This window comes from Anabas testudineus, chromosome 3 (assembly GCF_900324465.2).
Source record: "Anabas testudineus chromosome 3, fAnaTes1.2, whole genome shotgun sequence".
Classification (NCBI taxonomy): domain Eukaryota; kingdom Metazoa; phylum Chordata; class Actinopteri; order Anabantiformes; family Anabantidae; genus Anabas; species Anabas testudineus.
This window is the reverse complement of record NC_046612.1, coordinates 18,319,665-18,343,097: the sequence shown is the minus strand read 5'-3', so window position 1 is coordinate 18,343,097 and position 23,433 is coordinate 18,319,665. Positions and strand designations below refer to the sequence as shown.

The 23,433-nt window shown below is 43.3% G+C and overlaps 1 protein-coding gene across 3 annotated transcripts; it reads left to right on the top strand.

The window, feature by feature from the left end:
* The first annotated feature begins 465 nt into the window (after window positions 1-465).
* Window positions 466-22,416, top strand: znf710b (zinc finger protein 710b). 3 transcript variants are annotated; one of them, XM_026378251.1, is made up of 6 exons: window positions 466-641; window positions 9,428-9,538; window positions 15,396-16,958; window positions 19,494-19,685; window positions 20,021-20,192; window positions 20,759-22,416. In XM_026378251.1, exons 3-6 carry the CDS (start codon window positions 15,438-15,440, stop codon window positions 20,938-20,940), a joined length of 2,067 nt encoding a protein of 688 aa, XP_026234036.1. In that variant the 5' UTR covers window positions 466-641; window positions 9,428-9,538; window positions 15,396-15,437; the 3' UTR covers window positions 20,941-22,416. The 3 variants fall into 3 exon arrangements, with proteins under 3 accessions (XP_026234036.1, XP_026234035.1, XP_026234034.1); XM_026378250.1 differs by lacking the exon at window positions 9,428-9,538 and having other exon boundaries at window positions 467-641; XM_026378249.1 differs by lacking the exons at window positions 466-641; window positions 9,428-9,538 and adding an exon at window positions 13,614-13,715.
* Window positions 22,417-23,433: the final 1,017 nt, after the last annotated feature.

The following is a 23,433-nucleotide window of genomic DNA, read 5'->3' as shown; positions in this document are numbered from 1 at the left end:
CATGTGGAAACATGAACGCTCCTGTTCACTCACACACTTTGGAAAATAGAAATATTTGCATATTACATATTTCAAAAGTATTACAGGTAGTTAATGAAACTCTTTCTACTGAGTCTCAGTCTTGCACAAACATAGTGCCACCTGGTGGTTTTTGATTCTGTCATATAATTAATATATATTTATCAGTCAAATGTTGTTTGTGTCTTTGTGTTGTGTAATGTGAAAACAGAAACATCTATCTAACTGTGAGGGTCATCCTAAAAAGAAAAAGAAAAATCTCAAAACGCAGTGCAGTGTTTTTATTAGTATGCTTTATTATTAATAGGAATCAATCTACTATGTTGTTGTTGTTTTTTTTTAGTTCAGATATAGTGGCGATCACAGCTTGTGGCTCCTGGTTTGAAGACCAGGATCAGATGTGGATCCAGACTGAGGCTCGGCTGCTGGATTTCACTAAGTCAGCCCCAGTCCGCCCTGACTTGTGGCGTTGAGGAGGAGCTCCGTTGTTTATTCATTCACGTCAGCCCCTCTTCCCTTCCCTCCTTCCTGCCACACACAACGGGGACCCAGCGTTGCAACTGTTTCCCCCGATTACAATCAACCACAGTCACGTCGCCACCATAAACCGATTTTGGAACCAGGTGAGTTGCGATCTTCTCTTTCTCCGGCTTTGCGCGGTAATGGAGCGATTTCTGTGGCGCTGGAGCGTTCACTGTCCGGCCCGGCGAGACGGAGGAGGAGGAGGAGGAGGAGGAGGAGGAGTGTTTCAACCGTAACTTATTAAATTCCTCCCGAGCAGCACAGAAAATGTATGCGCCGCATGTTTATGGCCATTTTACTGGCCCGGCGCTGAGGACGGCTGTCTTTCGGAGCGGGGGGGTTTTCACGCCACGCCGAGAACAAATGGTCGATGTAGGTCAGCAAGTACAGTCAAAATGTCGCCTTTTCTTTTTTTTTTTACTTCCACATTCTCTCATGCCACAAACAGATGGCGTCGAGAAGGGGATGGAGAGAGGCGCATAGAGGAGTAGGGGCTACACCAGGCCACATTAGCCCGGGTCTGCCCATCATCAATCTATAGCTCCACTGCGCGCACACGCACGCACACACACACCGTGCCGCGCCGTGCCAAGACACTGGAGGGCAAGATGTGTTGCGTAGGCCCGTCTTGAACAAAGTTTCCGCTGTTAAGTTGTTGGCTCTTTCTTTTTAAAGATACAGCAGCAGCTCTGATGGTTTGATTCGGAGCAGGCTGCAGTGTCCACAGCCCCGGCGTTAAGGTGACGAGGATGGTTCCCACCAGCTCCGTGGACTGTACCCTACCGTCGAGGCCACATTGTGGTCACAGCCCTGCACAGAGGGGATGCACTGCAGCATGTAGTCTAACCTGTGGCCCAGGCTGCTGGTTCCTGTGGGGGGGGGGGGTGGGGGGCAGAGACTTCCACTGGTCACCTGGCTGTCAGAGATCATTGACAGGCCACAGGCATCCTCCACTGCACTAATGAGGGCAGTGCATGTCATCACTTCACATGTCAAGGGATGTGAAGGTCCTATGGGGCTCCCTGTGTTTGCATAGGCGTCCTCGTCTAAGATGGCAACGCTGTCATTTTATGTAATGAAATGCGAAGCCAGGACGAGCAGTAACGCCGCTGACCCCGCGCACACCTGCCACGCAGCGCCTAACCATGCAGCGTGGATGGGGCACTGCATTGAGCAAGGCAGCTCGCAGCACACTGCGTGCCATAGATGTGCTCTGATGCGGTTTGGGGTCGGTGCACCTCAGTGGCTGGCAGTAATTAAAAAGACATCCTCCCCCTGTGGTCTGTGGGTCATGTGATTGATGGTCATTTGGATGGAAATATTTAAATGACTCGGCATCACTCGCCAAGGTATCACAGCCAAGTGCATCTTAATTCATGCGGTATATCTTAACTCTGTTGCTTTTTTTTCTTTTTTTTACTTGACAGTGACCCGTTTCTGGCGTTAGTTTGAACAGATGAGTGTCCTGAAATGACACTTTGATTTAACTGTTCATCATCTCAGTGACTGAAGGAGTGCAGGGCGTCAACCGCTGCTGCCCAACTCACCCTTTTCTAGTGGTACTGTAGCCTTTTGTCAGAAGATCCTGCTTCATTACAGCATCACACGTCTTTTTGGCTTTCTTTTCTTGTCTCCTAAGTGTTGGTCAAGTGATTTTCACCCCCCACTCTAGTGTCCACCTCCACCGCAGTCTTCTTTAGAGTGCATCTCTTGGCTATTGCTGCACAGCTCTAGTGGATGACCAGTCATGGCCACTTTGTTGATTGGAGTGCTCGCCTCCCTGAACGCCGTTTTGAGGCTCTCTGTTTGATGATAACGTCTCCCGTCTCTTTTGGCTTGAAGGCATTTCACCAAATTTGAATTTGCTTTGCAAACTTGTTGTCTCTCAGCTGGCTGCTATATTTGCTGTCCTCTGTGTTAACCTCGTGTTAACACTCTGTCTTTATATATTTGCTCTGCCTCGTGATTTTCACGTATTGGGCTTTACTGATACAGGCATCACGTATTGGCATTTGGATCAGACGGATGTGTTTAAAGATTTATTGACGATGATAGAATAGTATTTGACATAATGCATGATAAGCCCATAACTTGATTAAATAAGTGCACTGAGAATTTGTCAAGATTAACAAAAGGCACTGGCAACTTCTTACATTCAGGCTTGTACTTTGTCTGCACAATTTATGGCTTTGCGTTTTAACGGTGCAGTTTTAAAAAAATTCTTGGCCAACTTGGGCTTTACAATGATGAATGAATTTTCCCAAGTTTGGATCGATAATATGTTATTAAGTTGCTGCTGCTGCTGCTGCAGCTGCTACTACACAATCTGTATGCTACTCAGGGGATCATAAACCATTCGTCCATGGCTCATCAGTGGCAGGGTGACTATGTTGAGTGAGGTTCAGCAGAGCCACAGCAGGACATGCACAGTATTCCTTATAAAAAATAATAAAAAAAAGAAGCTGAACAAATTATCCAACCAAGCAACTCTTGGAAATGAAGATAGCTGAAAATTAGGCTCTCTTTTTCCCCTTCATCCTGCCTTTATCAGGATGCTGGAATATAACTGTGGTAAACGCTTTAGAATAGCTGATGATGGTGTCAGCACATTGCAGCGCTCGGCTGTGCTGCAGGCAGGGTTAAAAAAAGAGGCTGATGTTTCTCGAAGCACAAAGGCCTAATGTGCAGTGTAGGGCCTGTTGGTTACAGCTGTATGCTGAACGACCTCCAGAGTGTAATGCCTGTTTGTTTGTATGTGCTGTGTAAGTGGATAGTGTTGGTCTGTTTGAAAACCACAGTACACTCTTTTTTCCAGAAGAAGCTGATAGTTCACTGGTTATGGCTTCTTTAATAGAAAAGGCAGCTATTCTGTTTTCCCCATTGTAAAAAAGAAAAAGCACTACTGTCAGAATATTATCATTTAAAAACATGATTAAATGTGGTTTTTGATCCAAAAACATTTGTCAGTTGTTGAAGCAGCCTCACCGTCTTTTAGCAGTGCTTTTATCAAAACAACTTTCACGGGTAAAAGCAGGAAACCATTGGATGCCATTGTCATTCTTGGTCCTCAGAAGTTGAATTGTAATTCCTTTGGTGATCTTCTGGGTTTCCTTCTAGCGTCTGTGACATATTTTGTCTTCAATGAAAGATTTTGACGCGTTGTTGGATTGCTTGCCATCAAATAAAGTAGATGCATTCATGTTCCCCAGAGAATGAAGCATTGTGACTTTTGGACTTTTAAAAAACGTATTCGGCGCCATACCACAAGGATTCTGTTAGCTTCATGCCTTGAGATTTTATTACGCTAGTGACAGTGAAACAACATGGTAGGAATGCGATGAATGGGTTTCAATGCTGTTGTGTTGGTTTTGAGCTTTGAACTTGTCAACATTAACCAAAACCAGACTTCCCTCCCTGGTTGTCCACATGGAAATAATTAAGAAATCAAAACGGTCTGATATAGTGTGAATGTGTATGTCAGTTGCAGAACAGTTTATCTTTCATATGTAAGGACAAGAGGTATAAGGTGTTACCAGGAACAGCTTACCTGGCACTAATAGTCAACATCTGCTGGCAACAGTAAAGATATCTATCGCAGAGTAACTTTACCTTGATAGGACTTTAAGACATGGTTGATAAAGCTTTGATAGAAATCATTCCAATCATCTGTGTTTTGACAGACAACATCAAAAGCCAATGATAATAAGAATAGTATATCTGCAACAACAACAACAGACCTGATAGTATCCACTATCCCCAGCTCTGCGCCTTACGACAAAAAAAATAAAGACGCAGTGATATCGCAAAGGTACTAGCCTAATTTATCGCCGACGACATCATTCCTATAAGCCCGGTCGAGTCAAGTGACAGGTTTAAGTGGCTGAATTTGCCTCTAGATATCTTCACATCATCATCATCATCTTCTTCTTTTCCTTGCGGCTGTTCCCTTTCAGGGGTCGCCACAGCAACCACTATGGGGGCACATTCCAGTGTCATCTTGTGCCAGCCCCATGTCTGCAGAGGCTTGTGTCAGGGAAGGGTATCCAAACCGGCCACGATACTTCTGCTTTGGAAATGTGATACTGTCTGCTTCAGGTGTATCACTGATTAGCACATTTGGGAGTTTGTGACTCGATTCCCAAAGGACAGCTCTTCGACCTGCAGTACGTTATACTATACAGATACATACAGAGGCTACCTGAAATCTGATGCACGGACCTGCTGGTGGCAATTTTATTGGTGCTAGCTTTTTCTAGCTGGACCACATAACAACAAAACAGTGAGCGGTTCAGTCCGTCAGCTTGTACAGATATTCACAGTTCCCAGAGGATGGATCTTAAAAACACTCGTCATTCCCTGACTTTTCCTCTGCATCACATGACGTTAGCATGTGGTTCTGGGTGAAATGTCGTAGTACTGACAATAATACTTCCCTCAGGATGAACTGTAATAACATTGGTCCCTTTTCATAGTAAGCATGGTCATCATAGGGATTTATGTGCCAGAGGACACTCTCACAGAGCCAGTAGCATGGCTGTAGATCTTTGGATCTCTTGTTTATATGCTTAAAACTAAATTGTGTTCATTTTCTGTAAGATTCTGGGCACCTGGCAAAATAACTGCATCTGTGTGCTGCTGATAAATAAGTCAAGATTTTGCTGTAAATTGACCATTTTAATGCAGAATGTTTCCATGAACCTTTAGTCTGCTTCATGCAGTGTGTGCAGAAAGTGTTTTTAAAAGACAACTCCAAGATGTAATGCTTATTAGGTGCAAGTCATGCCTGTCAGTTTTGGTCTCGCTGCTGGTCTGGCTAAATGTTGTCCTTGCCAGCTTTTGCTGTGTGAAGTTGTTACTAGTTGTCTAGTGAATTGGTTTGGGTCTGTCAGTCCTCCCAAATCCTGCCAGATTTTCTGCGTGGAAAAGATTAGCACTGCTGAACTTATTTTTGCTGCAGTTGAACAGAATATGCTCTTGAACAATCCATTAATTATTTTGTGGCTGAAATAATTTCCAAATCCGAGTCCGGCTGCTTATCATTTGCTTTGTTTTGTGCGCTGCCCCTACACCACACCACGATCAGACTGGGCTGACATGGTGTAGTGCAGAGTTTACAGTATGTCACCGTATTCATTGTTGGCCCCCTGTGTTCATGTCTCTGCAAGCTTCTGTTCACTTAGTAAACCACCTCTTCCCACGACAGTGCAGAGTGTTCATGCTCCCTTCAATGTCATTTTACTGTGTGTGTTTAGGTTTTCTGTTCTCCATTACCTCTCTGTCCTTTCGCACTCCTGTGTCTGTGTCCCTGTGATGAGACAGTACTCAGGTCAGCAATGCTGAACAAGTTTTCTCAGTAGTCTTGCAGATGCTGATGTATGTTTAGCTTTGCTGCACCTCGTTGGTGCGGATGGTGTTATCCTCGAGGAAGCCAGAGACAGAACAAACAGGGTTGGTTTGATTGACACCTCCTGTTGCTCAGCCATTATTCTTTATTTTTGGATTACACTGAGGCTGTGACTGGGCAGAAAGTTATTGTACTGGACAATTAAATCAGGAAGTTACTGTAAATGTCAATAAGGCTGAAATTATTAGTCGATTAACCAGTGGGCAAAATAAACAATGCCCCCTATTTTCATTATTGATTTGTAGTTTCACTCATTTATCAACAAGAATAGAGGAAAAAGTTAATAGTTTCCTAAATTCTCTGCTTCCTTTTTTCCATTTATCATAATAAACAGACTTTCTTTGTTTTTTGGTTGGTTCACAGTGGACTAATATAATGTAAAATGTAATGTTAATCTGTAATAAACATCATCTTTAGTTGCAGCCCTAGTGTCTAATCTTGTAGGTGTTTTTTTTTTTTTGTGTGTGTCCCATTATCTCAAGTTACTCCATTCGTCATTGGACGAATCCTTGGAGCTCAGGTTTTTTAAATTATTTATTGTAATTCAAATGAACAAAAAAACTGAAACTTTTAATCCAAAACATGTTGTAAGATGGTGAAGACAGTGCAAACATCAAATTTCACTGGAAACTGAAAAATCCATAAGGAGTAAATCCGTAAGAGAGAAATTAGTTGAGGAAAAGATCAGAGAAATTAAGAAGTGGTAGAGAGGATAATGGAAAAGAAAAGATAAGAAGGAAGTACAGAAGAAGAGGGGAAAAAGGAGGGGGTGTATCCATGGAAACATGAGAAAAGAGTGATGGGAGAGAGGAGAAGAAAGAGGAAAGAGTGGTGAAGTTTGAAACTGTTTCAAAGCCCTGGAACAAAATGGTCGAGCCACAGCAGCATCCGACTGCACCAGAGCCGGCGTTTATTGATACTCCAGAACAAAGAGGGTTCGGTAGATGGTGCAAGTAACTGAGCACTTCAGACCGTCTGCTCTGATACTCTGACTTAATGTCTTTTTAATCCAGGGGAGTCTAAAGAAAAGAGTGAAAGGTTTATGGGTCACTGTCAAGTTTATGGGTCAATACTTTTCAACTCATGGCCAGTGGTGCTTAACCTCAGCGCTCACCTCTTCGATTCTTCCATTTTGAAATGCACCAAATTGGCCGATCCTGTGTCAGATCTGGTCGGATGTTCGCTGCATGTGTGTTCAAGGAGAGAACTAGCCTCTGTTCACAGCGCCGATTAGTTTGAGATCCAGAACACACTGTTTTCTTTCAAAAAAGAGGTCACATTTGAATAAGTGCTCACTCCCCGTAAGGGAAGTTAAAGTATCTATAAATGATGCCAAACCTACCTGAGCAGAGTTATGTTTGTGTGTGTGTGTGTTTGTGTGTGTGTGTGTTTGTGTGTGTGTGTGTACATGAACTGCACGTGACCTTTCACACACAAACGTGGAAATGGAAGAGAACAGGTTCATTTAATTAATCAAAACAGGATATCGCAATAAAAAGTGCCGAACTCTGCTGGAACTGCCAAACAGAAATTTCATCGAGCAATGGCGACTTTCTCTCATCGTATTTGCGCAGCTCAGGTGCAACTTTGTAGATGATATGTTTGATCAGTCAGCCTTTGTTGCCACTAGTTCTTTGAGGTCAGCTCAGTTTGTCAGGACCCACCATTTTTCAGAGGAGTCTCATTTGGTGGTGGATGGAGCTCTTGTTGTTACAGTACTCGCTGAAACACACTCTCTCAAAATATTAAACCCACACTGCAAAGGGTTCAGCTAGAAGCGCATCAGTCCATTTATTCTTTGTGCCCAAGCATCAATTGAATGATCCAGACTTTGTCTTGCACTCTCCAAAGATATCGTTGTCCATGTCCATCATGAGCAAATGTCCTGTAATCCCCTTGTAACTCCAGAACTTGCCTGGGAAACGTAAGGTTTTTAGGTTTTCTTCAGTATCAAAGTAATCCGGAGATACCGGTCTGCACGTCTGTGGGTACGCTCCGAGCAGGAACTGCTAACGGCTCATTCGGCATACTTCTGATGGGGTTAGAATTTGTGAGAACAGTCGTTTCTCTTGACATAATGTGTCTGGGAGGCTCCGGTTGTCTCCCACAGTGTCCGACTTTGGCATCAGCATGTTGCAGAGGTTTTCAATCTATTTGGCGATGAGCTAGAATCTGCTGCTGTATCAGGCGCTGAGGATCTTTGCAGTTGGATGGGATGCTAGGGCCTTTTCAGCAAGCCTGTGAACGCGGCACACCACACCTGAATGCAGCTGTTTTCACCCCTCGCTGATTAACATGGGTGATTGCAGCGGATGCTGGTGTATTACGGCAGTGCTGGTCATGTGTGACTTCTAAAATAAAGCGACTATACCGTTTCTCTTTTTCTTCCACTTCTTTTGCTGCAGCCATGTTTGTGAAACCACACACACACACACACACAAAATAAAAGGAGAGTGAGATTTAGATTTAGGTTTAGTGCTTCTCTTTCTCCCTCGCTCCCTATTTTTCTTTCTGTTTTTCTCTCTCCAGCTTTCTTCCCCTCCCCCTCTCTGTTCCTCTCTCCCTCTTTCACTCTCCCCTCTCTCTCTCTCTTTCTCTTTCTCTCCTTTTTTTTCCCCTCTCTTGCTCTCGGTTTCCATCACGCTTTACCCCTCCCTCTCCTCTCTTTCTTTCTCTCTTCCTCTCTCACGTTGCACACTGCCCCTCCCTCCCTCTCTCTTTCTCGCTCTCACGTTGCTCCCTGCCCCATCTCTCTCTCTCTCTCTCTCTCTCTCCTCTTTTTTCTGTCTCACGCTCATCTCTCTCTTTCTCTTGCTCTCCCTCTACGTCCTCCCCTCCCCCACTGCTGCCTCTCATTTTCTATCTCTCTCTCTCTCTCTCTCTCTCCATTTCATTTCATTTCACTCACTCGCTCACTCACTCATTCGCTCACACTCTCACTCCCCCTCCCGTCTCCGTTCACTTTATCTCCTCCCCTCCCTCCCCCTTCAATCCCTCTTTCATTCCATGCAATCATCTGTTCTCTCTCTCTCTCTCTCTCTCTTTCTCTCTCTGCTTCCTCTATTACGCCCCCATTTTGTCCTCTGCCGTTCCCCCCCCTTTCTCTCTTTCCTCCATGTTCTCTCTATCCTGTTGTTTACCACGCTGCCGTTGACATTTATGATATAAACTTTATTTCAAAAATCTGCAGTCACGAAAAAACAAATGTTAGGGTTTTTATTTGTACAATAAAAAATGGATCTTGAACAAAACACACTCCATCACTGCATATTTGTTTCTTTTTTAACCCGTCCAGCTAAGGTGCCGATTTTCTGGCCTCTTTTAGTCACGTTAGCCCAAATATAATCGCCTGCCTCCTGTAACAATATGCCCCCGTGCTAGCTGTTTACCCCACCATAGAGGTGGCTTCTGTTTCTTTCTAATCAACAAGTGGCCAACTTGCTGGGCTACAGTACAATAACACATGACATTCGTCATCCTCAGGGGAATGTAAACTACATGAAACACGTGACGGCCTCACCTCTCAGGTTGGGATGGCCTCATAAACTACACAGCTGGAGGCTGCAGCCACTGATGACTAGCTGAGGTTTTACTGTGAGTAAAAGGCAAGTGTCAGTGTTTGTTCTGTGTATGTTTGAAACGTTACAGTCCATAATATTCGCTTTTTGGAATAAGAGGTTGAAGGTACAAGCGAGTGTACATAAAAGCAAAAGGTAAAATATTATAGGTAAATTATTGATTATTAGTTTTCTGTAACCTTCAGCAGATTTGCTACTGTATACCCAGTATTCCTAACTGGATCCACGGTTATGGTGTTAACATGGCTGCCAGCAAAGGTGGCTGTTTACCACTGGTTCTCGGTTCACAGGTCAAAGGCAGCCCGATCTGTTTGAGCCATGTCGGTGTCTGGACCTGTGTCTTGTTCCATGTATCCAGGCTGCATTTTAAACCTGGCATCGGGGTGTATCTTGAGCGACGGCGCTCGGTCAGATTTCACTTCCTGCTCCCATCTGATTTTTATCTCTGTGCAACTGTGACTGCTGCTAAACAGAACAAATGTTTATTCAGTGTCACACGGCAAGAAATGAGGTGCATTTTGTCTCGGATGCAGACTTTATAAATGTCAAATCTAAAAATGTACATTTGTTTGGGACAGTTGGGCTGTATCTATGCACCACAAGGTTTTTTGTCTACACTTTGTCGATGCTTTACTCTTCTTTTTCTAGTTTGAATCTTCCGTTGCATTCGAAAACCATCTACAGTTGCAGAAAAAAAGTGGAATTAAGACATGAAAGATCGTGACTGAAGCTTAGAAATATTGTTTGTTGATACGTGGTCAAATTATGCATGAAACTAGGAAATTGCAAACAGTGCCATTATGTTTTCTTGTATTTAGGGTGCTGTTGGTGTAAAAATGCATCTCATGGGCAAAAATCAAGTCATATAAAAATAGAGTTTAAATAAGTTTTATGTCCATTGTAACATATTGTAACATACAGTATATTGGTGTGGATTTAATTTTTGCAATTTGTCATGTTAATGTACGTCTTCATTATATTCAGGAGAAGCTTGTTGTGTCAATCACTATTTGTGGAAAGTTTTATTTTGTAGATGAAAACCTGAAAAGTACTGAGACTGGTAGTTGAGGAAAGACACATGCACTTGTCCTGTTTCAACCCTTACGACCTTTCAGCATGAGCACTTTCACAAGAAACAGTGAGGTTTACCAAGAAAATTCTAAAAATCTCAAGAGGAAAAAAAGAAAATTGGAAGAAACAGAGTTTGGAGTAAAAGTAACAGCACTGTCAGCAGTATCCTGGTTTTCTGCATGAATTGGTTATGAAATATGATCTGATCTTCACCAAAGTCACAAATATCAACCAGCACAATATATTTAGGCTGATAAATCACAGTCATGATCCTTCATGTCGTCATCGAACTCATCCATTTAGAGCAATGGTGGAAAAGTAAGTAAGTAAACTCTGTCTAGAAATACAGATGATTTGGTACTGCGGCTACTCTCCATAGAAGTCAGCACCCGGTCAAGATCAGCTCGATGATTTGGGGAGGCTTTGCTGCCTCTGGACCAGGACTGTTTGCCATTGTGGAGAGGAAAATGGATAGCTAACTACAAGCTAAAGCTCAGACGAAGCTGGTTCAGAGTTACAAATTCCACTTTTTGGAGTGGCACAGTCAGAGCACAGACCTCAATCCAATGAAGATGCTGTGGAGTGAGCCCAAGAGTACAGTGTTGTGTTACTTACTTTTTACAGCATCACTCTGAAAAACCAGGATAATTCAGACAGTGTGATTACTTTTTTTTTTGTTATGGTAATTACTAAAATATGCACGAACCTATGAGGAAAAAAATATTATTTTATTTGACACGCCCTGAACCAAATCCACAAACTTCCCAACACTCCTGTAAAACTGTTGCAGATTACTTAGTGAGAAATGTTCCCCCAAATTCTTGGGGTTTGATTCCTTGCATTTCCAAAGGTTTTAGTTTTTAAGTATAGTCCTGTTAACAATGGGTGAAAGAAACAAAAATACCAAAACTATTGAAAAGTAGGATAATATTTTTATATGTTGTACATTTTAATTTCTGAAAAGTGACAAATATCTAAAAAGCACCAAAGAATATTGAATTATTGTTGTGGACGTTTTCAAACAAATGCAAACAACCACTAAAATTCAAGCATGAGAAGCTGAATATGAATGTTCTGTGCAAAATCAGTTTAATCAGCGATGCTGATGTATTGATCTCCTTCAGATTTAGTTTAGATCTCATCCTTGGCTTCCTGAGTGGTCAGTTGTTGTCTTTTTACTCCTGCACTTACATGTAAAGTGTTTGTATGACATTAATGGGAGACATGTCTTCATCAGTATCTGAAAACTCAGTTACCTCATATTTTTTCTGCGGTTGTGCTGTGTGACATGGGTCATTTTATTGAAATTAATGTTATGGCTCCACAACATGTTGCAGAGAGAACACACTTTCAGCATAACATACTCCAACTCATTGATAATCACCATCTACCATTACAATCAGCATCCGTCCATTGTCTTAGGACATTTCTGCAAAACAATTGAGTCTTTGTTTGTTTTATTTTAGAGCGGAAACAGGGAAACAAATGGTTAATTGACTGAAAGAAAATCAATCAGAAGTAATTATGATGATCCATGAATAGTTAGTGCCATTTCAATTTTAGGCAAACATGCCAAAGATCAACTGGCTCTGTTTGGAAAACTGGGAATATTTACTGGGTTTCTTATTCCCCTGTGACTATAATAATGAGGTTTCTGATTAGTTAATCAGACAAATCATCATATTTTGACTCGCAATCAATCATTGAGTTAGGAAATAACCAGAATAATTTATCCTGGAAGATGCTCGTTAGTTACGGCCCTAGTTGATATGCACCTATAATCAAGTCATGCAGTCAGTATAGGTTGTACTCTAGATGTAAAGTCGTTTTTCTGGCCAGTGTCGGTCTCTAATTTGATTCCCACTTTTTCATTTCCTCCCATAGTTTGCAGCTTGTTAATTTGCACCTTTTGAGTCATCTCGGTTTCATCTTTGGCAGGATATGCGTGACCCTTGTTGGACTCTCAGGCCACCTTTGGCACCGTCTCACGACTCCACGGCTATCTCATCTCCCCGCGCATCCCTAATTTCAGTGGCAGTACGCTGGCCACGAGATGACGTGAGAAGAGGTGAAAGTTCTTCGCACTTGAACCTCTGTGTATCCGGAGGTGTCACTCAGCAGCTCAGTGTGTGTGTGGGGGGGAGAGACACAAGGAGAGAGGGATTCATGGGACTGTTTGATGCATCATTAGGAGTAGTACGGTACCTTTCTTCTACCCTGGACTCTCATTTTGTCTGTTTCTTCCCTTCATCCATCTTCCATTTCTTTTCATTCTTTTACCGCAGTCTGCTCCGCTCTCCCCATCCCCCTCTGTCTCTTTCTCTCCCCCCCACCTCTCTTTTTCTTCCATATTCTTTTCTTCCACTCCCTCCTCCTCCTCCTCTCTCCCTCCATCTTCTCTCTCTCTCTTTTCCATTCGCTCATCTCCTTGTCAGTCACCTTCCATCTCTTTCTCTCCTCGTGCATCTGAGTCTGTGCATGAAACAATCTTCCAACACTTTCCTTACTCATAAAACCCTCACTTGACAAATGAGAGAGTGGAAGATACAAAGGAGCGGAGACAAGAAAGGGAAAGAGATGAAATCAGGAAGGGACTCAGCACTAGAGGAATAAACAGATAAAGGAAGAGAGACGAGCGGGGATAGGCAGAAACAAAGACAAAGAATGACAGACAGAGATGAAGGAAATGCGAGAGAGTGGATCGGGAGGCAGCCTGGTGGATCCATAAGTTCAGACTGAAATGATGTCGATTTTATTTCTCTTGTTGTTGTCGTGTCTTGTGACTTTGAGGCAACTTAGCCCGTTTATCACCAGACTAGGATCCTTTTGTGTAGCAGCCGCATGTTTGTTTTTAAATCTAGTGGCCATGCGTCCGTTTGTCGGAAGAATATTTGTTTGGGTCGCTGATGGTGTGACACAAAGTCACTATCGAAACTGTGTAGAAGAAGAAGGAGAAGAGGGGTTTAGGAGGTGGGGTGGTGGTGGGGGGTGGAGGCGGGCAGTTTTAGTCCCGCCTCCCCTCACGTATAAGTAGGGGGCGAACACAGCCTATTCTCACTCAACACTCGCACTGAAGAATGAGATCCTTAAAGCACCTGAAACCTCACAGCAGGAGGAGCGTGGTGAGTTGATTAGCTCTCTCTCTCTCTCTCTCTCTCTCTCTCTCTCTCTCTCTCTCTCTCTCTCTCTCTCTCTCAGCATGTTGGGTGGGAGTTTACTGAGGTGATGGGCGACGTGGGTTGATCACATTGAAGCTAAAAGACAGGTAGAAAGCTGCTACCACAGACGGTGTGATGCTGTTTGGATTTTCTTTGTTTTTTTAAAGTTGCTGTCATCCGAGTTCCTTTTTCTTTCCAAATGAAGCGTTTTTCTCCGGCACTAACTCATTCCTACCTTCTCTGTTTATCCTCTTTTAAGCTTTTTTTTTTTCCAACTCTTCTTCATTCTTCTTTTTCCCCCTCTCATCTGTTTCACTTCACAGTTTTCATCTTTCATTCTGTCTGGCTTTCATTTTGTCATTTTCTTTCTCCTTCTGTCTCCTGGTTGCTCGCTGCCTCTCTCTCTCTCCCTCCCCTCCCCTCCTTTCCTCTGTCTCTACATATCTTTCTTTCTCTTTCTTCCTCTTGCTCTCTTTTGCCTGCTGCCTCACACTCACCCTCTCACTCTTTCACTCAGCTTCCCCCCTGCATCCCTCCCTCTCCAGTGTCATTTTCTCCCTCAGCCTTCTCCTTCCCTCCTTCCCCCTTCTTCTCCTTATCTCTCCTTCACTCTTCCTTTACCTTTCATTTGCTGTTTTTTTTCCTCTTTTCCTCTCCCCCCTCCCATCCACTAGACTCTTGTCTGCTCTAAGCTCTCTCCTGTGTTTCTCTCCCTCCCTGCTCTCTGTCTCAGCTTTTTTCTTCTTTTCCTCTCTGTTCTCTCTCTGCTCTCCTCTGTTTTGTCTCCTGCTTTTCTGTTTTTTAATCTTTGTCGTTTTTTTTTCCCCTTTCTCTTTTTCCCCTCTTGCACTTGAATGTGTGTGTTTATGTGTAGATCAGTAGGCCATCTAATCCCCCCCCCAAACACACACACACACACACACACACACACACACACACACACACACACACACACACACACAGGCCATACATGGTTAGCTCTCTGGATTATGGTGATGTCTTTCATAGTTCCTGTGCCTCAGTCACTAGATCCAAAGATTTGCATTCGGACAGTCTTGATGTGCCAGAACGAGTGATTTGAGTATAGGTTTGTCTCTGTAGGAGGAAACGTTCTCTGTGTGTCTTTGCTTGTGATGTAATAAAGGGCTCTCTAAAATCAAAATCTGTTTCTCCCCATTTCACCTCTCTCTGTCTCTCCTCTCTCTTGACAGTCAGCTGAAAAAAAAAAAAACACTGGCCACATGATGAGTCTCGGCACCTTTTTGTCCTTACTGGATCACTTTTGATGAAGGACGTTCTCTGTTTGGCTCTTGCCAAATTATTATCAGGACACTTTCCTGCCTTTGTAACAGTTTAGATTGTAGAAAACCTGTTTGTAGCCTCTAGGTCATATGTTGACACGTTTAAGCAAGCAGTGTAGTGTTCTCTGTTTTCCTAGTTTCTTTGCTTATGAGGAAGCACCTTAGAATATGACAGAAATGAAAAATAAACCAAACTTAAGAGGAATAACAAAAAGCAGGCCCTAGCCTGATTTTCCCCACAGTATGTTGAAGTGAAAGGAGTCAATGATACTTAAAGTCACAAATAGTTGTGTGAATTGCCTCCATGTCATTCTGATCATGTGTGTATGTCTCTCTGTTCCAGGAGGAGGCGAGCCGGCGCCTGGGTAGATGTGAGCCCAAGGTAATGGCCAGGCTGGTGGACATAGGCACACAGACAGATCCAGTGGTTGTGCTGTCCTTGGCCCAGGCCGCCGTGCTAGGTCTCATCTCCCAGAATGAAGTGTTTGGAGCTACAATTGCACCTAACGGCTTCTACACTGGTGAACCCAAAGAGTCCCCAGCACCCCCAGTAGACGGAGTTGACTACGAGTACGCAGACCAGCTTATCGGAGCCAACGGCGATTACTTAGGAGACAACTTAGGAGAAGACAGCCAGATGCAACCCAGCTGCAGTCAGAGAAGGTGGCAGCAGGGGCCGCCCCAACATCCAGATGGGAAAATGGTCATTCCCGATCGTCACAGCCTTCAAGGGGGTGACGTGTCTTCATCCCATGTGAAAGGGGAAGGGGTGAACTCTGCAATGTCTTCGTGTGTCCACATGCTGAACAATATGGCTCCCAGAGGTGGCTTAGTACAGGTAGACCCAGCCACTCTCAGAGGCACCAACAAGAACTGTGCAGAGTGTGAGCGGGAAGCTACGACCCAGCCGCAAGTCAACACACATGGTCATCCTCCAACCGCACAAGTGGGCCACAGAGGCGGGGAGCAGGGCCACAGAGGCCTGCAGGGCCAGCGCCATATGGGGGCTCGTGGCCGAGAAGATGAAGAAGAGGTGGAACACCAGGGGAACAACATGATGAAGCCCACACAACAAGAGGAAGCCATCAGCAGCTATTTTCAGACCAGTGAAGTGGGCAGTTATGATTCTGGGGAAATGGGCATGGGGGGCGAGTACGAAGACAGCAGTCAGAGCATGATGTGGACCGATGGGAGTGGCGGTGGGCAGCACCAGCCGCCTCCTCAACCTCAGCCTCCTCGACGGCATGGTGGCCGCAGAGTTGACCGGCTAGATATCAACATCCAGATTGACGAGTCTTACTGTGTAGATGTGGGAGATGGTTTGAAGCGCTGGAAGTGCCGCATGTGTGAGAAGTCATACACCTCCAAGTATAACTTGGTCACACATATCCTGGGCCACAATGGCATCAAACCACATGCTTGTCCACATTGTGGGAAACTGTTCAAGCAGCCCAGCCACCTCCAAACTCACCTGCTCACCCACCAAGGTACGCGGCCCCACAAGTGCACTGTGTGCAAAAAGGGCTTCACCCAAACCAGCCACTTGAAGCGACACATGCTCCAACACACCGACGTCAAACCCTACAGCTGCCGCTTCTGCCGCCGCGGCTTCGCCTACCCCAGTGAACTCCGAGCGCACGAGGTGAAGCACGAGCGCGGCCGCTGCCACGTGTGCTCGCAGTGCGGCATGGAGTTCCCGACCTACGCCCACCTCAAACGCCACCAGACCAGCCACCAGGGCCCCCACACCTTCCAGTGCACCGAGTGCAACAAGTCGTTTGCCTACCGTAGCCAGCTCCAGAACCACCTCCTGAAGCACCAGAGCCCGAGGCCTTACACCTGCTCTCAGTGCGGCCTGGAGTTTGTGCAGCTTCACCACCTACGTCAGCACTCGCTCACTCATAAGGTACTGATCATTAGACTGTTAAGGGCCTTTTGTGTTTCATGAAAAAAAACTGTAGTTGAGAGCGAAAGCCCACACACAAAAAAGAAGCACAATCAGATCATTAAAAAGGAGGCTACAACACCTCTGTTGTCCAAAGGCCTCTCTTCAGTTCATCTTTTTGCCTTCGGGGTGAAGTAGACGACTAAGAGCACTTAGCTTGACAGGCACCATCCTCACTCCTGCATCTCTTTGTCTTTATGTGCGAGTTGTGTTGTGACTAAAACTTTCTAGGGCTTCGGAGGTCAGAATAGAATAAAAAGGTAAAGTGAAATAATAGGAAACATCTGGCTAGTACTTTGTTTTTTCAGTGTTGATACAGTCAACCAGTACAGTTAATCACCCATTCACCGTTCAGTAGAGCACACTACAGGATGAGTCATTAAGTAATATCCTCAAAAGAGTTGAGTTTCTAGGTTTAAGTTTATCTTCACGTTAACTAAGATGATGATGATGATGATGATGATGATGATGATGATGATGATGCCAAAACTGAATTTTCCTGCAAACTGTATAAAATCCTTCTCATTTAAACATTTGTTGTAATTACCCCTTGCACAGATGTTGTGACCCAGTGATTGGATTGCTTCACCACCTAATTTGATCTGCGCAGCATTTGAGAAAGGGATTTAAAAAGAGCAGCGGAAAAAGCAGAGAAAATGAGAAGTGGAATAGAGGCTTCTGTTCTGTGTTGCGTTTTCATAAGGATTTGATTCTGTACATCTACAGCGCCAGCCGTCTTCGTGTACTCCTCATTATATTGCTCATCTGAATGAAGTGTGTGTAATTGCTCGGTGGCCCTGCCCGTTCTATACACACGCAAGCAGGTGAAGATGAAGAAGCAAGGGCACAATTGATTTAATATAACCACAGGATCTCTTTCTAAGTTCTTTATCTTTGTGTTTTAGCCTGCTGTCTGTTCACTTCTCCCCCTGGTGGACAACGACTGTGCCCATTTGTTGTGCAGACAGTGGGTGGAATGACAGTCTGCCAGATTTGTCTGCTTATACAAACACTGTCTCCTGACCCGCTAGTGGCCTGTAGAACATATTGGTTCTCCTCGATAGCCCAGAATCCACCTATTTGTAAGCTGACATTGACTGCAGAGTGGAGTGTACGGTGCAGCAGCACATTCATTCAGACGAGCCTCAAGGCCATAAATGTTGTGAATTATCTGCTCCTGTGACCCGCTTCTCAATGTTTATACATTTCCTGTGGTTTGTGGTTGAGAATATTATGTGGACAGAGTAAGGACGGGTGGAATGGGCTTCTGCTGTTGTAGTGTAGTCATCTCCTTTGGTACATGTAAAATGGCTGACATGAATTGCAATATGGCCAAAGAAATGATCATCTGACAGGCGGGACATGACCATCATTAGGTTAAAATGTTTGCTGAAACTTCAATTAAAAATAAAATAGTGTCTTTGTTATCATGTCATGTCCTAACATTGTATTTATATGACTGTTCTGTCCGTTAGACTAAAGTTTTAAACGTGTGTACTCATTAAGCCAAAGAGTTCTGGCCCTCTCAGTTTAGACAGAGTAGAGACAGGGAGTCCAGTAGCCTGTGGATAAAATCCTTGTTTGTAAGCCTTAGTAATGAAAAAATAGAGAGTGAAACATGAAGAAAGTTCATAGTAATGAACTCCTCAGTATTATTCTTTGTTTTACTGCCTCTATGATGATCATCTCTAATCATCTCATCTGGTTTTTAACTGCAGTTTCCATGATGCTATTCACTATAAACAGGAAGTGTAACATAGCCATGGATTGATACAGCTGAAGCTATTTTTTTTTATTCTGTATTTGTTTAATTAGTTCGGGAGTATTGGCTCATAAGAGATACTGAGTATGTGTGGCACTGAATTTACAAACACATGTATCAGTATCATCAGATATTAGGGGTGGCACAGTGGTGTGGTGGTTAGCACTGTCAGCTCACAGCTAGAGGGACCTGGGTTCAAATCCACCTTTCTGAGTGGAGTTTGCATGTTCTCCCCCTGTCTGCATAGGTTTTCTGCAGGTACTCCAACTTCCTGCCGTGCAGTTGGTTGAGAGTTAGGAGTTAGGGTTAATTGGTGAGACTGTATTGCCCATAGGTGTGAATGGTTGACTGTCCCCATGTCCCTTCACAGGAAAAGTAGTCAATCATAAGATAACGTAATAGAAGTCTTATTTTTAGGGAACATGTATTAAGGGTTTTAAAACACCTTTTCTGGTGTGTCTTCCAGCTGCTGATGATAAACAAGCCAAATCAGTAGCTCAGTTCCAGTTGTTTTCAGAACATGGTGTTTTCAAAAATGTACCTGTTGCTTTCACATCACATCAGTATTTTGCCACAGTTTCTCCCTCTGCACTCACACGTTCACAGTTTGGAAACCTGTTAATTAAGTAATAAATCCATTTTTGTCGCACCTCTGAATAAAGCACGTGACAAGGAAAGCACACTGCTAAATTTGAACGTTTGATTAACCCTTGCGTTGTGTTTGGGTCGTGCAGGGAATGAAGGGACATAAGTGTGACGTGTGTTCCCGGGAGTTCACCCTCTCTGCCAACCTGAAGAGGCATATGCTCATCCACAACAGCGTCAGACCTTTCCAGTGTCACGTCTGCTTCAAGAGCTTCATCCAGAAACAGACGCTCAAGACCCACATGATCGTCCACCTGCCCGTGAAGCCATTCAAATGCAAGGCGAGTGTTTGAACTTGAATTTTGAAATAAAGATAATGTCCTAGGCAACAGTAATAACACTAAAACCAGAGATTCAAATTAAATTTGGTGTGAAGTTAAGTTTATTAGAATGTAATAGGATTATGTGAAGAGCATACATAATAACATAGTAAGGGTTTTACAGTTTGATATTAAGGGTTTTGTTAGAATAAATTCACATAAATAAAGTGGAAGAAAATCCTAGAGGCAGGTTGTTTTCATCATTATCTATTATCTATTAATAAAAACCTTTTTTATTTACGTCAGTGCTCCGAAATGTGACCGAAACGTTTTTTTGGTTGTTTGTTTTTTTGCAGGTTTGTGGCAAGTCCTTCAACAGAATGTACAACCTACTAGGCCACATGCACCTCCACGCTGGCAGTAAGCCCTTCAAGTGTCCTTACTGCACCAGTAAGTTCAACCTGAAGGGGAACCTCAGCAGGCACATGAAGGTGAAGCATGGAATGGACGTGTCACCAGAAGGACAAGGTGAGGACCTCTGCACACATTTTCAGTTTAATTTCCCCTCTATATTTATCAAGCAAACGTCTACTATAGAAACCCAACTTCAGATTCACAGTGTTGGAACAGCATCACACAGTCCCCATCATAAATTACTGACCTGGGTCGCGTCTGGCAGCTTTGATGTCAACATCAAAAATTGTGTGAAACAGACTCTCCCCCTTTCTTTCACATGTTTCCCACTGAATAGGAGGCAAAGTTTAATTTATGGGTCTGATGTTTACAATTTGTTAATGAGCTTGTTATTATGTGTAATGGGCTCCTACATGTTAATGTCAAAGTAGTGCTAGTTTTAGTTATATTATTATGAAAGCAACAGGGTGGTCTACTTATGTTGCCATATATTAATTCAGGGCAAAGACTCTATTACCATTAAAGCAGCAGAACTTCACACATGATGGGCAGTGTTAGCCAGGAAAGTCTCTATTTATCATGGTGACACGGATTGGACTTAAGTGTAAAGTATACAGGAGCTTTTGGGAATGATTCATGTTTTTTTTTTTTGTGTGTGTGTGTATGTGTGTGTTTTCTAGAAGTTCTTCCAGAAATGGAAAGCCAGGGGGAGTATGAAGGACAGAACTTCAACTTCACATCACCAGACAATATGGACAACGGTGGCTCCCAAAACCTCACTAAACTCACTACAGCAAACATGGAGGACATGGAGGAGTATTACAATTTCGGGAAGGATACGAGCAGCTACACCACACCTTGAGTGATGAAGGACCAGAAGACACTTTCCTTTTCTTTTTGAGGCAGTTGTCGTTGAGGCTTTGGGAGACCCTGGGGAAAGGGGTTGTCTTTTAGGTTTGTCCTCCTTCCAGACGATGGACTCTGACGGGAGACCAGGCAGGAGATACAGTCCAAAGGAGACGTTTCAGCTCTGTTGCTTATAGCAAGACCCTGAAACTGTTGACACGCTCTTGGAACTCCTTGTTTTGGGGGATTACAACACTGACTGACTCAAAGACTCTCTCCGGCGGACAGTCAAACCTGTATGTTGTGTGTATGTATCAGTTATTTGAAAAGAAGAAAAAAAAAAAAAAGTTGCAGTCGCGGAGCCATCAGTTACATTTAATGTAATTTACTTTTTTTTGTCATTCACAACCAACGTATGACCTTATATTTTTGACTGAGAGTGCCAGCTAGATACATTTGCAACTAAGCTTCCACCATGTCAACTATTTACTCAGTGTATATCAAACTTTTGATACATAGTCACAACATATTCACATGTTCCTAATTGTCACAATATATTCCTGCCCTCAGTTTAAAGTCTGAACAGGCCAGTCTTTCAATGCATTTGTGCTTTTTGCACAGGACATAGTAGCCTTTTTCTTACCAGGGCACTTACTACCAAAGTTGCTACTGTCCAATATTGGCTGATACCAGAAAACTATCTTACTGGCACATAAAGCCCTCTCACTGTACAAATGATTCTGCAGCATACAGTGTGTTTACCCCGTTTTTGTTTTGACATGGTTTAGCTTTACATCAATAATCAACCATGTAGTGAATATACTGCTCTAGATTTTGAATTTCTGAGTGAACAATACAAAGCACTTTTTCATGGAGACTAATTTTTCTGTGACCCTTGTCTTCAGTGAGAGTGAACTCATTTGCTTCAAGGAGAAGAACTGGGGGGAAATAAGACAGAGTCTTGTAAACCCCTGTTACGGCAATACTATTAAACACAAGGATATGCTTTCACCGTAGGTTTTTTTTGTAAAGTTCAGTTTCCGTCATATGAATAATGCAGTCAGTTCAAATACGAAATGAAGAATCAGCAGTTTGGATTTCTTGTTTGTAGTTTCAGCACTCGTAAATCCAGAGCTGTTTTCACTTTACTGTCAGTTCAGTTAATTCAGAAAAAAATATCTCCTGTTTGAGAGGAAGACTCTCCAAATGGATGTTATATCCGATCTGTACAAGTAAAATTAAGGAAAACAACATAAGTTGGATGTTTTGGTTACATTTAGAACTGATGCGGACTGACACCGGTCCTGCTTCATAATCCTGTTTTGGGGATGACGGTCTGCTCCCCCTGTCCTGCCATGCAGGTCAGCATCAGTATGCACACTAAACCAGAGGAGTGGTCGACTAGTTCCTGTTTTCAGATGAGGTGTATCACGCTGAGACCTCATGGACATTGACCATGAATTATTTAATAAAGGTCCTCTAGTTTAAACGAGGTTGATGTCATAGTTTCTTTTTGTGTGTTCGTGCAAAGAGGGTGAACCACACTGACTAGCCAGACGTTAGGTTGACATTTATTTTTTTACTGAAATATTTTGGCAACTGGATGAACGTGACATGTGATGCACACATCCAGGTGTGGAATCGCAGCTCCCATCAGCCTCAGCTGTATTCCCAATTTAGACAGTGTTAGCATGCTACACTAAATGAACATAAAGTTGCTTATGTTAAGTCAAAACATGGGTTTTAGAGAAAAAATAAATGAAGTATCTTCACAACTGTAGCAAATGTGAATGTGAAACGACTGCGTCATATCATTGTCTGGTGAGCTGGTTAACATGCTGACATTAGCATTTAGCTCGAAGCGCCGCTGTGCCTGCACAGCCTCACAGAGCTGCTAATGTGGCTAAAGGAAAACACTGGTGTAGGACAGCTGGTCAGTCAAGTACAAGCAAAAAGGAGGTTTCTTTAAGTAGAAATGAATTTGAATTAAGATGTTTTTTACCTCAGTAGTGCAGTAATAAGTAAGGTCTGGCTTCTTTATTCTTTATTACACGTACTCTACCGTGTGTAAAGTGGAACAGGAAAAGGGCTGTTTCACTTATCGTTAATCTGTAATCCCATCACACTTTGCTCATGTTTTTAATTTAGTCTGTGCAGTCAGTCGGTGGACGTCTTGCCTGAGGACCTTTCCTGATGTGGGAACAGACTAGTGTTGTGACTTTTCATTGTATGTCTGGTCGTTCTGAAGCATCAGTCTACTCCCGACTCTCCCCCTGTGAAACATGCACTCGTGCTGTGGTCCTACTCTACACACATTATATTTCAATAGGAAGTGATTTCCTGTGATGTGATTGATCCATTTCAAGAACGCAGCTCATAGATATGACCTTTCTGTCGCTGATTGGGAAGTTATTTAACACTTCTTCCTCCAGGAGGAAATTTGAAAAGGGCAATATAAATGCTAATTTCTGGTACTTTTTTGATCGGCACCTTGTCCCTTTCTTTGACT

Bases quoted from the DNA above. Each gene is read 5' to 3' on its own strand.
- znf710b (XM_026378249.1), top strand. From the start codon at position 13,671: ATGAGATCCTTAAAGCACCTGAAACCTCACAGCAGGAGGAGCGTG. The intron at 16,959-19,493 runs GTACTGATCATT...TGGGTCGTGCAG, and splicing joins AGCACTCGCTCACTCATAAG to GGAATGAAGGGACATAAGTG. The intron at 20,193-20,758 runs GTGAGGACCTCT...TGTGTTTTCTAG, and splicing joins CGTGTCACCAGAAGGACAAG to AAGTTCTTCCAGAAATGGAA.